The sequence below is a fragment of the Lycium ferocissimum genome, chromosome 8 (assembly GCF_029784015.1).
Source record: "Lycium ferocissimum isolate CSIRO_LF1 chromosome 8, AGI_CSIRO_Lferr_CH_V1, whole genome shotgun sequence".
Lineage (NCBI taxonomy): Eukaryota > Viridiplantae > Streptophyta > Magnoliopsida > Solanales > Solanaceae > Lycium > Lycium ferocissimum.
Window position 1 is genome coordinate 45,038,499 of NC_081349.1, and position 17,144 is coordinate 45,055,642.

The 17,144-nt window shown below is 35.0% G+C and overlaps 2 protein-coding genes across 2 annotated transcripts; one reads left to right on the top strand and one right to left on the bottom strand.

Annotated features, from left to right (window-relative positions):
• The first annotated feature begins 819 nt into the window (after positions 1-819).
• Positions 820-7,494, top strand: LOC132068597 (cyclic nucleotide-gated ion channel 1-like). The gene is made up of 9 exons (XM_059462230.1): positions 820-1,067; positions 1,880-1,961; positions 2,391-2,970; positions 3,348-3,557; positions 3,830-4,125; positions 4,220-4,331; positions 4,821-5,057; positions 5,616-6,013; positions 7,067-7,494. The coding sequence occupies exons 2-9, from the start codon at positions 1,930-1,932 to the stop codon at positions 7,368-7,370; spliced, it is 2,169 nt and encodes a 722-aa protein (XP_059318213.1). The 5' UTR covers positions 820-1,067; positions 1,880-1,929; the 3' UTR covers positions 7,371-7,494.
• A 1,507-nt stretch (positions 7,495-9,001) lies between these two features.
• Positions 9,002-16,616, bottom strand: LOC132068598 (beclin-1-like protein). Its single transcript, XM_059462231.1, has 9 exons — positions 16,335-16,616; positions 13,562-14,097; positions 13,100-13,224; positions 12,188-12,236; positions 11,711-11,869; positions 10,976-11,061; positions 10,667-10,738; positions 10,150-10,299; positions 9,002-9,415 (listed from the first exon to the last, which is right to left on the bottom strand). The coding sequence occupies exons 1-9, from the start codon at positions 16,477-16,479 to the stop codon at positions 9,181-9,183; spliced, it is 1,557 nt and encodes a 518-aa protein (XP_059318214.1). The 5' UTR covers positions 16,480-16,616; the 3' UTR covers positions 9,002-9,180.
• Between the last annotated feature and the right edge of the window lie 528 nt (positions 16,617-17,144).

The window sequence follows — 17,144 nt, forward strand, 5'->3', positions numbered from 1 at the left end:
AGAAAAAAATTAAGCTATAAATAACATAAGTTATAATATATAAGTTATAAGTATATATAGTATACTTAAAGTATATATATATATATATATATAAGTATATATATATTATAAGTATATATATATATAACTTAAACATATATATATATATATATATAAGTATATAACCTAGGTATATTGATATATATATACGTATATTCTTACTATATATATATATATATATATATATATATATATATATAACTTAGACATATATCTATATATATAAGTTATATAACCTAGGTATATTGATATATATACGTATATTCTTACTATATTTTAGGTATATGTAGTATATAGTGTTAACTTAAGCATATAACTTAATATATATATGTATACACGTATATTCTGTATTGCTGACTTGCTTACCTTTGTTAGTCGTAAATATTTAAACTTTACTTATAAACTTGTATAACATATGTAAATATACCTACAATATACTAATAAATACTATAATATATATATATATAATACAAAAAAAAAAAAAAAAAAGGTTTTGGAGCATTTTAACCGGACCGGTTCCGGTTTGAGGTTTCAAACCGGTAAACCGGAACCGGTTAAACGGTTCCGGTTTTTTAACCGGAAACCGGCCGGTTCCCTAACCGGTTACCGGTCCGGTTCCGGTTAAACCGGTTAACGGGCATAATTGGGACCCAATTAAATTTGAATTCGCATCTGGAAGTCCCAAATTTGGAAGGTAACATGCTCCGTAATAAGGCAGCAGGCATGAACCCGAGACCTACGGTTAAGAACGAAAAAAAAAAGATATTTCTGCTAGAGCTCTTCATTGACTCATGACTTTTCTCCCACTGAAGTTTTTGCAGTTTCTGCTCTTCTCAAAAGAAGACCAAGTCGTCCTTCCCTTTAACCCAAGACTGCATTTTCATAGCAATCTCCAGGAACTTTCTTAAACAGAAAAAATTGAACACACATATACTTGTGCTAAAGTTATCTTATTTCACTTCATTATTTCTCTTCTAATATCAGTCCTTGAATGACCCTGGAGCTGCAAGTTATGTCCATTTGACCATGTAAGTTTCTCTCTGCTTCAGTTTTTGTCACAAGCTAATACTTCAACTTCAGCAGTTGGACAATGCAAAAATCATTTTCTAAGTTATTGTTTTTCTGACACTTTTATTTAGTTTTGATTTTAGTTCTTTAGTACTATCAGTTCTTCATGTTAGGTGTACTTGTCCTGACTTTCTTATCATATTTGAATTTTCCTTTTAATTAAAGAGGGCAAACCAATTACTGTAATTAGTTCTACTTTCCGGGAAAAATATAAAGTTCTTCCAATATTTGGCTAATCCTTTTCTTGGAGTAAAAGGTTTTGCGCTTCATAATAACATGGAGAACTATTATTTCGATATTTTGTGTGTGTGTGTTTTTTTTTTAACCAGTGAATTGTTGATACATAGGTCAATTAACCAAACCATGTTATACTATAATATCTCTTTGCTGTTTTGTTTATTGTCCTTCAAGGTTTCCGATGTTAGCTTCTGCATGACATCTGGTTATTTTGATCCCAACACTTGAAACTGCTATATGTTCTGAATTCAAAAGTTCATGTTTTTTTTTTTTTTCTGGTAGCAAAGATTGAGTTTAAGAATTCCTGGATAAACCATTATCTTCAATAATTTTCATTTATCTGGTACTTCAAATTTTTGTACTATTTTCACATTCAAGTCTCTCATTTGATTTGTTTTTTTTTTCCTTTTCCTTGTATTTATTTTTGTAGTTAATGTAAGCTAGTTACTATTGTTTTACAGTAAAGAATGAACTATATGCTAGGAAACTAGAGACAAAGGAAGAAAGGAAATTCTTTTTGACCATTCTGTTTTAGAACAGAGAAGCTGAAACTCTAAGCATCCAGTAGGACAGAAGCTCAACAATATGATGAATCTCAAGCAGGACAAATATGTACGGTAAGTTCAATCAGCCTTCTATACCAAGTAATATGCCATTATTTTTATTTTGGCTTTTTGAACTGTGACCTGAGCTAAAAGTTCCGTCACCCGACGCTTACATAAACTTCATGATACGATCCGAGTTACGTTTAAGAGGAATTAATTCACAAAATTAAATTAATCAATGAAAATAAAAAGGTAGACCCAACAGCAGAGACAGAATTTTCACTAAGGGAGTTCATCATCTAATATACATATATACAATTAGAAAAATTGTCTATATATAAACAGTTTGATTTTCTGGCGAAGGAGATCCGGATGACCCTAACCAGACTTTTTGGTAACAATTGGTACATGAACCAGCTAATTTTAGATGTAAATAAATACATTTCCCGATGACTTCTCACAATTTGCATTAATCCTTTTGCTGTTTTTAAATTTACTTAGGTTTGAGGACTGGAAATCAGAACAGTCATCCTTCAGCATTCAAAATTCTCCGGAAAATAAGCCATTTCATGTCCGAAAACCATCGTTTAGCTCGTTGATGAGTAGCATTAGAAGAAGGCTTGAGAGGGGTTCTGAAAGAATTAGTAGCTGGAGAAAATCAACACGTGTGCATCCTCTAACTGATAAGCCAACAAAAGATCAATCGAGCTCATCAAAGAAGAAAGTTCTCGATCCTCAGGGGGGATTTCTTCAGCAATGGAACAAAATATTTGTCCTGGTTTGCGTAATTGCGGTGTCACTGGATCCGTTGTTCTTCTACATTCCTGTCATCGATAACGAAAATAAGTGCCTCGATTTGGACAAGACTTTAAAGATCACTGCTTGTGTTCTTCGTTCAATCACTGATCTTTTCTATATCTTCCACATTATATTGCAATTTCGTACTGGCTTCATTGCTCCGTCTTCTCGAGTTTTTGGAAGGGGTGAGTTGATTGAAGATTCCTGTGCTATTGCCAAGCGATATCTGTTATCTTATTTCATCGTTGACGTTGTGGCAGTCCTTCCACTCCCACAGGTTCGAGTCCTCAAAAGCTTGTGTTTTTTAGCATTCTATGAACCTACCTATGTTGCTCGAACTCTCCAAATATATTGTTGTGCCCGTGTCGGATCCTCCAAAATTACGGTAAATTTGGAGGGTCCGACCCGCACCCGTCGGCATTTTTGAAGAGTCGGAGAAACATAGCTCTAAAATACTGAAAAACATGAATTAGCGATAGTCCGCGGCTAAATAGTAAAATCCGTCGCTAATCCTAATTAGGGACGGATTAGAAATGGAATTTCAAAAAAATTTGTTAGCTACTAGCAATTTAGTGACGAAGTTTGTAGCTAATTCCAAATTTTTATAGTAGCTTAAAGAGAGTATGATATTAACAAGTTAATTAACTTATTTTTGTGCAGATTGTGATATTTATCACACCCAACGCGAATGGCCCCATTGCTCTAGCGACGAAAGAAATGTTGAAGATTGTCATTTTTGTCCAATATGTTCCAAGAATATTTAGAATCTATCCATTGTCCAAAGAAGTGACAAGGACTGCAGGCTTATTTACTGAAAGTGCATGGGCTGGAGCTGTTTTCAACCTTTCCCTCTACATGCTAGCCAGTAACGTAAGTTTCCTTTTAACGAATAGATGAATCAACATTACATAAAAGATAATCACAAGTAACTATCCATAATAAAAGGAGCCGGTCAAATTACATTAATAGTGTCAAGTTTCTTTATACTGTCAGTGTATATAAGTTAAGTCCACTCTAAAAATTTTGTGAGAATAATCAATGCCAACGACTAGTCGGTCATAACAAAAAGATCGGATATGTCATATGGTTCCGAAGGATGAACAAAAAAATCGATTTTAATAGGTGCAAATGTGTGATCTCAGGTAGTTGGGGCCTTTTGGTATTTAATCTCAGTAGAACGCCAAGATACATGCTGGCGCAGAGCGTGTGACAAGATCCCCTTCTGTTCGTCACAAAACTTATATTGTGGAGAAAATAGGAATGGAAATGCTTTGTTACTAAATTCTTCTTGCCCTCTCCTGAAACAAGAAGATATAAAGGATCCAAATACCTTTGATTTTGGAATCTTTCTTGATGCTCTTCAGTTTCGGGTTGTGGAAAAGAGAAAATTCTGGACCAAACTCCTCTATTGCTTTTGGTGGGGGCTGAGAAACTTAAGGTCTGTTCACCTTTATGTATTGGGTAACTTCCATAATTCTGTAATAATCTCTTTGAACTGTGTTAAAAGCTAAATTTCTTCTTACATGTTTCAGTTCTCTTGGCCAAAATCTTAAGACAAGCACCTTTGTTGGAGAGATTCTTTTCGCCATCTTCATCTCAATTGTTGGGCTTATCTTGTTTTCCTTGCTTATTGGCAATATGCAGGTCAACACACTTACTCTTTAGCATACAATCTTGAACAAGTCAATCTATTTAGAGTAAAAATTTTACAATTGCCAGACAAGAACTGGGACACCCTTCGAAAACCACTTAATTTGTTATGCATTTTCGTTTTCAAAACAGCTTCAACTAATCCTTTTTTCAAGTTCGTGCTCTGTACTTTATTATTTGCCAGACTAGATAAAACTGGGACACCTCTCAAAGTGAACGCTTTGGCATTTTGGGATTGGACTTAACTTATATTCACTGACATTGTAATGAATTTTTTACACTGTAAGTACAATTTAACATGTTGTAGAAGGTTAATCGTCTTCTTTGCTGGATTTCTAATTCCATTTGTTTTGGTAATCACCTACAATTAACTTTCAAGCGACCTGATAGTGTAGAAAATTTCAAATTGTCAGTGTATAAAAGTTAAACTCTTCAGTCTTCAAAATAAAGTTTGAGTAATTTCGTGTTGGTTGTCGGAAACAGAAATATTTGCAATCTATAACGGTTAGAGTAGAAGAAATGAGAATAAGAAGGCGGGATGCAGAACAGTGGATGTCTCATCGCATGCTTCCTGAAAATCTGAGAGAGCGAATTAGAAGACATGAACAGTACAAATGGCAAGAAACCAGGGGAGTCGAGGAAGATTCACTGATTCATAATCTTCCTAGAGACTTGAGGAGAGATTTAAAGCGCCATCTCTGTTGGTCTTTGCTCAAAAGAGTAAGTATCACATTTATAATTATTCCTATTCTTTCAAATCACTTTCAGTATATGGGGTCAAAGAATGTTACTCCCTCCATTACATTTAAATGACGGTGTTTGAATAGGCATGGAGTTTTAAGAAAGAAAGACAGAAGGAGTTTTAAGAAAGAAAAACACCTAGAGTCAGTGAACTCCATTTTTGGTACCGGTCAAGTAGAAATAATATGAATAGCGAGTCATTACCCAAAGTACCCTTAGAACTTTTAGCCCTAAATATGTCATCACATTTCAATGGCTCTAAAAGCATGTCATTAAAGATAAAAAGGGTAGTTTAAGTTTCTAAGCATAGACATATGGCATTCTTTTCCGGAACAGACTAAAAAGAAAAAGTGTCGCATAAAACGGAACCGAGGGAATATTAAATCTAAGTGAAACCTTATCGAACGACATCCAGCATTTTCAATCAATCAACTATGAGACAACTGCAAACTAGTAAATAACCACATTAAGTGCTTTAATACTAAAACTTCTGTTCTTTATGTTTCCTCTAAATGCTGCATTGGTTTGGTAATGCAGGTTCCCATATTCGAGAAAATGGACGAACAATTACTGGATGCATTGTGTGACAGACTGAAACCAGCACTCTTCACAGAGAAGAGCTTCATAATCCGAGAAGGCGATCCAGTAGATGAAATGCTCTTTATAATGAGAGGTACACTGTTAACTATGACCACAAATGGAGGAAGAACTGGTTTTTTCGACTCTGCTCATCTCAAGGCTGGTGATTTCTGTGGAGATGTGCTTTTTACATGGGCTTTAGACCCTCATCCTTCCTCAAGTACTTTTCCCATTTCAACTAGAACAGTGCAAGCTGTTACTGATATCGAAGCTTTTGCGCTCACTGCTGATGACCTAAAGTTTGTCGCCTCGCAGTTTAGACGTCTACATAGCAAGCAACTTCAACATACTTTCAAGTAAGTTTTTTAGGCCTTGTCTCATTTCTTTACAAGCTTAAGTCTTTTCTTCATTTGCTTATTTGGTGTGAGTTTTGAAGGAAAGTATGATGCAAAAGTTACTGGTACAATTTAAGTTTTGGGTGTTTTTTTTGATGAAGTAATAATTTATTGATGTTGGAGCAGAAAAACATGCTCGTATACATTTAGTATACCAAAAAGTAGAAAGCCTACAAAACGATCTGGTTTTCTACGAACAACACCTAATCTTCTATACATAAAATAATTTTATGGGTGCACCAAAAGGAAATAAGAGATAAAATGTTACGTACTCCTTATCTGAACAGAGGTCATCTCTACTCGCAAAAGCTCTCCTACTTTGTTCCGTCCAAACAACCCATATAAGAACTAACGACGCAAATTTCATGCCCTGTGTCTTCTCCTACTTCCATAACTCCAACTGGCCACAACTCCTTTTATTGTGTCTGGCATCACCCAAAAAATACCAAACCATGTAAAAATCTCCCATCATAATCTCGATGCCACTGGACACTGAATGAGGAGATGGTCGAGACGCCTATACACATTAAGACATAAGTGACCTTCCTCTTCAAATTCTCCGCCATCAAGATCACTCCTCTAGTTGCTAACCAAGTAAAAAAAACTCAACCTTTCTCAACTATGCCTATATACCACAGAAAATAGAGAAAACAAATACAGGAAAATGCTAAGTCTAGTCCCCGAAACACAACTAGATTGTCACTTCAAGAAGGAACTTACATTATACCTACATGGCACCACTGAAAAAAAACTCATTTTCTGACCCAAGATTTAAAAAAAAAAAAAAAAAAAGAGAGAGAGAGAGAGAGAGACTCATTATGTGCCACATGGTGAAAGACACCGGATATTAGGTGGAAATGAGCTTCTTCATTTTTTGAAAGTGTTATCACATGGATGATATAAGGAGAGTTGTCGATGTGTATTACATGACAATTTTATGGCTGCCGATGACGATAAATGAAATTACTTAAAGTTTTGGAGAAATTTATTAACACTTGGACTTGGCTATTTCAGGTTCTACTCACAACAATGGAGGACATGGGCTGTATGCTTTATACAAGTAGCATGGCGTCGACACTGCAGGAATAAGCTCGAGAAATCTTTGAGAGAGGAAGAAGATAGACTGCAAGCTGCATTAGCAAAAGAGAGCACAAATGCACCAAGTCTTAGAGCTACCATTTATGCATCAAGGTTTGCTGCTAATGCGCTGCGCGCCTTGCGACGTAGCCATACAACTGGTGCAAAATTGTCTCCCACATTACCTGTGCTGCTTCAGAAACCAGCTGAACCAGATTTTAGTGAGGAAAATGATTCATGAGATCATTAAGATGCGACATATTACCAGAAATATTGGAAGATGTTCATACTGGGGGAGTTGCATTTTCTTTTTATTCTAAAAAACAACTCTTTTGAGTAGTACATATGTTATATCTGTTTACATGTGGGCACTTTAATCTATTCTTTGATGAACGAAGGATATATATGTATGTTTTGCTTATAAACGACTTAAGTGTGAGTAAATCAATATGCTAATGATTGGATAAAGATGTTGGGGTTATGTATTTGAGCTAAGATCTTTGTGTATATTCCGTGCAATATTGAATGATATGATTCAATGAATTATATAAGCTGTAAACCGGACCAAAAAATCGGAAAAGTGATGATTCAAATACAATGTTTTATGATCTCAAAACCAACCCTAAAAGTAAGGAAGCGCTCTTATTTATAGTTTTTCTCTACGCCCTTCATACATCACGAATACTATGGTTAGGCAAATGCCGGCTCGACACCCATACGACCGACGTAAACAGCGAACGATCTTCACACGTGGCGATTGAATAATCGACATATTCATAACGGTCCCGACCAGAAATATGAACCGACCAACGAAGATGTTCATACCATACGACTTTCTTCAAACTTCTTTCCGGCACTACCGGTACAATACCCTCTGAGTTGTTAACCGTATTTTTACCGTATTTTTGATTCATTCTAAAAACAACTTATTTTGTAAAAAGTACTTTTTCAAAAAGTACTTTTCAAAAAGTTCATTTGGCTAAAAAACAAAAGTTGTATTTTTCTCAGTAAAAACTGTCACATGTGTTATTTTCTCTCAAAAGCTTTTTTTTCAAAAAAGTGCCAAACACCTCACTTTTTTAAAAATAAGCACTTATTAAAAAAAAAGACTCTTGATTCACAGGCTCTAAGATTCTTGTAGATAGAAACAGGCAGTTCTGTTTATATCTAAGTTTTATTGAGTTCTGACTAGTTTAGCTACTCAAACTTTGAGTCTTGAGCCTATTTTTAGGGAGAGGGAGGAAATAAACCAAAAGTTACAATGACAGAAAGAAATACTTGGAGATGGTCTTACATCGGTACCCCTGAATTAAACATGACAAACGGCCAGTCAGGGCATAACCCCTTGCATTCAAATTGGAATACTTTTTCAATTTCTCGTCGTCTCAAAAACATCGTTTAATACTGTATTCAGTTGTGTTGCATTATTGTACAATGTATTTCTTTACAGTATGATATTAGTCAGACAGCAGGATAAGTATACGGTAATATTTATCGAAAAAGTTGACTGTTTCGTCATAGATTCACTCTATGTCTCTATCCTTGTTACTTAGCCATATATTTGTATTTCCCTAAATATATACCTATTTGTCTCTATTAGGAGAACCTTACAGTTAAGACTCATGATAACACGAGATATGTAGAATCTCATCTTGCTTCACTATGTAAACCAAAATGCACCTTAAAAGACTTCGAGGAAATGACACAAGAAGCACGATATATTTGTATTCCCCTAAATATATACCTATTTGTCTCTATTAGCAGAACCTTACAGTTAAGACTCATGATAACACGAGATATGCAGAATCTCATCTTGATTCACTATGTAAACCAAAATGCACCTTAAAAGACTTCGAGGAAATGCACGAGAAGCACGATGAAATGTGACCTATATTGGTATATACAGCTTCAAACTCCTTTAACAAGCCAAGAAAAGAATATGATGCAACATTACAAGTGATAGCTTTACACTATTAGAATTTGACTCTCTAGTCTACTTACAACATGATCAGCACAAGAGGAGAAGTTGGTATGAGTGATTTCAAGAACTTTCAAGATTGGAACTTGGGATTAGTTGGTTGTTTGCTGTATAGTGATCCTGCTGCAGCTGGAACTTCAGCTTGTGAAGAAACGGTTGTGGAAAGTGGCTGGAAATTTGTGTTTCCAACAAACCAGTAGAGAACCCACTTCAAATTGCAGAGTGTGTACTTGAGAGCTTTGGTCCAATTTTCCTGCTTATTAAAGCTCTGAGTAATGGAGTAACTTTCAACTTTGTCATTTTCAATCCTGCAAGAAAGCCCTAGACAGTTAGGTAACCGTAATAGTACTAATACATCAAACGAGAACTTTGTTGGAGAATGCCATTTCTATATCTATAGTCGAGTCAAGTAATTCACGTCCAATTCTGGACTCCAATATGTAGCATCCTAATAAATGCCACATAAAAAGCTCAAAATTCTCTTCAAAGCAGTAGTTTGAAAATCAAGACGAATTAGTGGAATACAAAATAATAGCGAACTCTTAAAAGCACTTCACGAATGGGCCTAACTTAATAAGAGGCGGCTCTAAGGCTAAAAAGCATCAAGTTTAGCTCCCTTCCATGTTGGTATTTGTGCAACTCTCACTAAGCAAGTCCCGCTGGTTCCACGTAGTTGTCTAAGATATATCATAGATTCGTACTTCAATTACCATGCCAGGTCACTCATACCCCTCTCCACCATTAAGTAAAAAAGGAAAAGCAAAGAAACTTATGCAATTATTCCAACTGATCTAAACTGATAGTCATTTGCTCCAACTTCATGTTCCTCCTTTAGGGATAATAAGATGGACATATGCAATCAACCTTATCACTAAAACAAAATCTGCCAAACTCTTCTTGCAAATTCTGACAACCAATTACCCAATAGCTATGTATCTGACTAAGAAAATATAAATCCAAGATGCAATATAGAACATTTTGCTAAAACATTGAAGCTTCTAACTATTGCAGAATTAGGCTTCTTGAATATGCAGAGGCTTACTTGTAAGGAAGCTTAAACCATTTGTCAGGACGAATATTGTTTTCCCTATCTTTTGAATTTGCAAACTCGGAGAACTCCTTTAGGCAGGTCAAGAACAATGTCATTGCTTTGTCATACCGTGTGCTCCAGAAGAGATTTACTGGGCCAAACCTTCAAAAGATTAAGAGGGATCATATTAGCTAATTCTAAAAGGTGAAAGTTTGGAATTGGAAAACAACAATGTGTATTACTGTCAAGGTATTTAAGATAACTGGAAACAAAGATGCAACATAACCGGCTCCAGGAAGTGATTTCGGGGTTCGTACATCTCATTCACTATTATCAAGTAGAAAGCTGAGTGTATTACAATGAAAACACGTTAATAGCAAACAGACTACCTATCCTACATTTACAAACTACAATTATTATTGCATCATTTACCCACCTGAAATCAACTTAAAATACGTATCAAATTGACAGTATGGCAATAAATACCTTTGTACAGATATGTTTAAGAAAAAGACAAGGATAAACTTACAGTTCATAAGTAGTATTATTGGTGTCCATGATCCGAGGATAACTTCCCATAGGAAGAATTTTTATCCGATATCTGGAAAGGGAAAATCAAGGATACACAATGGACAGAAAACAGCAAGAACACTAGGCAATACTTCTGGGCCAGCTTGCGCACATAAGCTCCAATACTTCTTAGGCTGAGAGTTGCATCCTAATAAACAAACTAGGCAATATAAGGTAGTTCTTCCCTCGGTCGATCAAGGAATTCACATAAAAGGATTATATTTTACTCAAAAACAAGAAAAATAGATATATGTTTCAAAAAGGATACTGAAACTTTGGTCGGAAATATTGAGCCATTGTATGGAGAAGAAGGCACGCTTGGCCCCATGCTGCATTTATCTCGTCCCACTCAACCTAAGCATTTATCACAAATATTGTACATTATAGATAACAAACGAATAAGAAAAAAGAAAATATAATTATGATGAGAAAAAAAATGACTAGCCAAGAAAGTTCAACATACAGTATCATAATGAGAAATAATGAGCTCTTTCAGTTTGAAGTGTAGCACAAAAATGGCAAAATAAATAGCTACTACCAGATCAAAACTTAATTCGAGATGAACAAATGAAATATAGCAGTTCATACACCTACACAGAGTTCAACTAATTAAATTCTGTAGTACTTGCTATTTCTCCATTTCCTTTAATCAGATTCTGTATTAAACAGGAGACAGAACTGAAGATGTAACATATTTTACAATGGCCTAAACAGAGGTTTTACTCCCTCATCCAATTTCCACGACCTATTTCAGTTTTCAACTATCAAATTTACTTGTCTCCTTCTCCAACCAATAGCCCAAACAAATATAAATTCTATAATAATATTTTAACCATTAATCTGATTTTTTTTTAATAAGGAACATTAACCTGATACATTAAGGAAGTATTTTAAGAAAAAATACGCTTTCAGTATGGAATATCAGATACTGCAGCAACGCATGATGCTGAATTTATCTACAAGAAACCAAACAATTATATCCAAACAAATTGAAGTAACATACCGGAATTTTAGGAAGTCTTCCGAGACGGAAGTTGTTAATCGTTCCAAATTCACCATCATACCAGATTGGAAATGCATCATTGAGCACATTAGTCCGCTTTAGCAGCTCTAAATGAGCTTGTGAAACTTCTGTCTTCGCTACAATTGCATCTCTCTCTTCCTGCAGTAAAAAGATCCTTCTTAAAAAGTGTTTTGCTCCATCCAACGCCAGCAGCTACACCCCACCACCCCCGAAAAGAGAGATGCTTCTCTTCTACCCCAAAATTTAAGTCAGATTTCCCCCAATCATCTGAATGGAGTTTCATTTTTGTTCTCGATATATCAAATAGCTCTTTAGTGGGGAGGGATAATATGTGAAATATGAGGCAAAAGAATAGTCAAGCCACCATTTAAAGATATCAGACCAAAGCTTATTCCCACAGGTAAATTAAAAATGACAGTTACAAACAGAGAATGGTAAGAAGAAGCAGCAAGAAACCTGATGAGCTATCAACTGAAACTGAAAGTTGTTGAATTCTTGCCAGTACCTGTTAAATAAAAGGCATGCTAGCATTCAGCAATTAGTGATGGCAAATCTCAAACAGCTGATTTAAATAATAGATAACAATAGTTAAACTCTTGATCCAGGCAACCGAACTGGGATATAGTGACAGTAACTCTTTTATTTGTAGGCTTCTCTACCAGGTTATTCCAAGTTCCTTTATAATACTACAGTCCACAATAACAATAACCACTATACCTCCATCTCGAGCTATTTGGTGTCAGCAATTTTCTTTTATAAGGTAAAATAATTTTATGAACAATGAGAAAATCAGCGTATATAAACAATATACCAAAAAGTAGAAAACCTACAACATAATGTAATTCTCTACAAACAACACTAAGTCTTCTTACAAAGTACAAACTAAAACCTCATGGGTGCACCAAAAAGAAACAATATGTGTCATCCCTCTACTTATTTGTTTTTTACCCACCTGAGCCTTTTACGACCTTACTTTTTTGAATGGTCTCCCCTAAGGTTGACCTGTTTTCAAATAAACTGAACCTCGATATTACATTCAAGAAGGATTCTCCTAAGCTAAGGGCTTTAAGAAACGCAAAGCGCAAATAAAGTCATCTGAAAGTCAGTCTAATGGAGTCCAAGACAAATTGAATAAGCATAATAACAAATCTACTAAAAACATTAGACAAAAGAAATATCAATTATCTAATAAACAGAGAAAAGAAAATTCTTACATGCATAGGCCTAGTAAGAGAGACAAACACTGCATTCAAGAAGGATTCTAAACACATTTATGAGGATTGACATAGTCTCTACTGACAAAAGAATCCTCGCAATAAACAGAGAAAAGAAAATGAAAAAATGCAAGCCAGGTCATTTGAGTATTACCGCTCCTCCAACTCCTTAAAGCGGCTAGACTTCAGCTCTAGTTCCTTCAGTTCGCCAGTGACTACAGCACATTGCTTCTCTGTTTCTTCTATTGCTGCTTCAAGTTTTCGCTCTTCTTCTTCTATCTTCAACAGCATCAAAACACATTGAAGTCAATAAATGATCTTCAATACAAAAGACTAGAAGTGCAGAAGACATAATTGCAAAAAATGTACGTGCTAAGCCTCAGCTTTCTTTATCCACAACTGTGTTTCCATTTCATTCTAATATATTATCTTCGTAATATAATCAGTTCAGACCAATTATCAACAGAATGCACTAGGATTTAAATATTTATGCAGGTAGTTTTTCTGAGGTACTTCTGTGCTGGATCGGGTTAAATAGCATCTTAATTTATTTGTTCTCTTATATATAAAGGGAAAAACTAAGAGGTCCTTTATGTGACTCAAAATTGTTAACCACCTTCAATTTCTCCTTCAGAAAATCAGCCTCGCTAAGAACATTCCTTGCTTCTCCCTCCAATCGCTGAAGGCAAGCTTCGTAGGCTTGTATGTCCCTGTTAACATCTTCCACCTCCTTGTCAAGTTTATCAGACAGTACCCTCATGCATTCAAGACACAGGGGTTGCTCGATCTGGGTCTGTGTTGTGGCAATATCAAATGCACGCTTTAGGACAGTGATGGTGGAGTGAAACCCAGAATTATTTGGCTGCGTGGGAGCATTTGGAGGTCCACCATCTGGTGATGGAAGATTCGTACCAGCTCCATCAGATGTATGCTCACACTTATACACTGAAGCAGCTGGTGGTGGCAAAACCACAAATGATTCTTCCATAGCCCTCCCAAACTGGCTTGCATCTGGCTGAGTAGATCCTCCTCGTCCTCGAGAAGGGATCCCTGGTCCCTGATTTCTTTGCTTTGGCAACACAACATATGAATGTTCCATACGGCTAGACCCTATAACACTACCAGCTCCATGAATTGAAGAGGCCTGCATCCCTGCACCAACACCCTAAATCAGCAAACCATAGATGTATTATCCGCTCTTCTAGGCATTAAATTTAATGAAAGAAACGCTTTTACAATTCCACAGGACATAGAAATGAAAACTAACAACAAAATGAGGCTATGTGGAAACAAGAAATCTAGGGATTTCATATAATGGAAAGAGAAAATTTTATAAATAGCTATAGTTTAGAGCATAATTGACAAAACATAGCTATAGTTTGCATTTACGAAACGTAGCTACAGTTTGCATATTTACGAAGCGTAGCTACAGTCGTTTTATCAGGCAGGTATGTATCGGAAGGCAGGTATCAACTGTATCAGGCGGGTATTAGTTGTATCAGAGCATACTATATCAGCTATATCACTGAAATAGCGCGAAAGAGATGTATCAGCGCATACAATTACATGTATGTATTGCTTATTTGCTACAAAACCCAATATGTAGCTACATTTCATAATTTTTTTGGAACTATAGCTATGTATCGTAAATACAATCTAAATGTTTGCCACGTCGCGTAATTTTTCCTTAAACTCAATTGTATCTAAATTTTAAAACTACATGTCACAGCCTCCACTGAACTAAGTTGGATCACAATTAAAACATTCTCTAACACACAATTACTTCATGAAGAAATTCAGTAAAGGTAAAAGCTTTTAGTGCATGTAGAAATTAAACCAAAAAAATTTCCAGTTAGTATCTCCAATACAAACACCAGTTCGCATAATTTTTTATACTCCCTTCTTCCCAAATTAGATATCCGAGACAAGGTGTTCGGTGGAGGACAAGATGCGGGAAGCGAGGCCGAGATGTCAAAGAGGAGAGACATGATGCTCCGTGCGGAGGTGTGAGAGGTTGGCTTGGTTTCAGAGGTATTTGGGAGAGGTGATTAGACAGATATTTTTTCATCACCGAGGACATGACCTTAACATGAGGAGAAAAATTGGTGGCTTACCCTTTCACCATAGTAGTTGCGCTTTCGCTCATTTGTTTATTGCCTTTTGGTTTATGCATTTGATTGCCGCTTATATTTGTTAGGCCGTTGTACTTTGACTATTTTATTTATCTATAGTAGTTAATGCTCCTTTACCATGACTTTCTCGCTTTTGGTATTCGTGTTATCATATTGTTTTCGATATGTTGATCTAATCTTGTTTTTCTCTCTCTTCCTCTCTTTCTCCTCTCTCTCGAGCCGAGGGTCTTTCGAAAACAAACTCGCCCTACCTTTAAAAGTTTAGGTCTAAACCCTTTAACTATACTCGGGCTTGTTGTTGTTGTTGTTGTTGTTCTTCCCAAATTAATTGTCATGTTTCACTTTTCGATAGTCAAACCATGTGAAATTTTGACCAATATTTTAAAATGTATTTTTTTTCATCAAATTAACATGAGAAAAAATTGCAACTTGTAGTACCTTTCATATAGTTTTTGATTATCTAAATTTTAATTGTAACATATTGAGTTGATCTAATCCAATTTAGCTTCGTAAATTAGTTGAATTTAACTCTCGACAAGCGAAACATGACAACTAATTTGGAAGAAATCCATAGCAACTCTACTATGTCGCATAGCAATTAGCTAACATAGAAAATTAATCACAATTTCCTAAATATTGAATCATAGGGCATTAATTAACATAGTTGAGTCCAATTAATTTGGGTTCAATTGATGCATATATAAAGCTAGAGAGAGAAATAACGTAGGATCACAAATAAAAGCTTCTCTAATACACAATTACTTCACGCAGAAATTTCGGTAAAGTTAAAAGCTTTTGCTGCATATGAAAAGTAAACAAAATTTCCAGTTAGTATCTCCAATACACACCAATTCACATAAGCATTCACATAGTCGACTCCAATTAATTGGGGAACTTTCAAAAATATACAGCCCAACATAAAATATTACGCTACGTATCAGTTTATACAAAATTATACAACATTATACCCTGGGGGAAAGCATTATACATAGTGTATCAACCTTCTATAAAAGTGTATAAAAGGAATGACTAAACCGGGTAACAAACTCAAAATACGGGCTACGTGGCGTAAATATTTTCTCCCAGTAGACATAACAGCATAATTTTCACAAAAACAATCACAATTTCCTAAATCAATCATCATAGGGCATTAATTAACACGGTCGACTCCAATAAATTTGGGTTCAATTGATGTATAAAACTATAATAAATATAAATAAAAGTAGAGAGAGAAAGACGGGTCGGGTCGGGTCTTACCGGAGCGAGAAGAAGAAGAATCGGGGAAGAATTTATCGGCATAATTATCAAGACCGGCGAAAGAGAGAGGATTGTGGCAGTTCTGACAGAGGTATCTTGGTAGATTCGGGTCTACCGGTAAACTCCTGCTGCTATTTTTCGTCATCGATTTCTTTCTTTCTCTATTCACTCTTGAATTTCAGTACATAATTTGATGGGTAATTTAAAAAAAAAAAAAAAAAAAATTAAGCCACTTTCCTGGAGGGGGATTTGATGAAAATTTTGTAAAGGGAAAAGTGACAAACAAACAAAATAAAAAAAAAAAAGCGTTTGGACCATCTCTGAAGTCTAATATACTACTCCCTCCTTGCGCTGCCAATTTATTGTAAACTGTTCGTTTTTCCATAGTGAATTTGGCTAAATCTTTTTATTTTTTTAGAGTTAATTTGGTTAAATTTTAAAGCTAAATTGAATTAAATTAATTTATTATTTTAAATTTTAAATTTATATATTTGAAAATTATATGAAAAGTACTATAAGTTGTAACATTTTTTAAATTAATTTTGTAAAAAAATACATCTTAAAATGTTAGTTAAAATTCATGCAGTTTGAATCTCAAAAGGGAAAAGTATCGTAGAAATTGTAAATTGGGACAGAGAGAGTAAAACATATTTCATCCTTCTCAGTTTATGCAGCATCATTTAATTAGGCACGAAATTTAAAAAAAAAAAAGTAATACTTTTGAAATTTGTAGTTCGAAATAAACTTTACGTATTTATGTGATTATAAATCATTTCATAAAGTTAAATTGTTTATAAATACAGAAAGTTG

Excerpts from the sequence above, each read along its gene's own strand:
- LOC132068598 (XM_059462231.1), bottom strand. The coding sequence starts at position 16,479 with ATGACGAAAAATAGCAGCAGGAGTTTACCGGTAGACCCGAATCTACCA. Across the intron at positions 14,098-16,334 it reads TTCTTCTTCTTCTCGCTCCG|GGATGCAGGCCTCTTCAATT; the intron begins GTAAGACCCGAC and ends GTGTTGGTGCAG. Across the intron at positions 11,062-11,710 it reads GAAGACTTCCTAAAATTCCG|GTTGAGTGGGACGAGATAAA; the intron begins GTATGTTACTTC and ends ATAAATGCTTAG.
- LOC132068597 (XM_059462230.1), top strand. The coding sequence starts at position 1,930 with ATGATGAATCTCAAGCAGGACAAATATGTACG. Across the intron at positions 3,558-3,829 it reads TCTACATGCTAGCCAGTAAC|GTAGTTGGGGCCTTTTGGTA; the intron begins GTAAGTTTCCTT and ends GTGTGATCTCAG. Across the intron at positions 4,332-4,820 it reads TGCTTATTGGCAATATGCAG|AAATATTTGCAATCTATAAC; the intron begins GTCAACACACTT and ends TGTCGGAAACAG.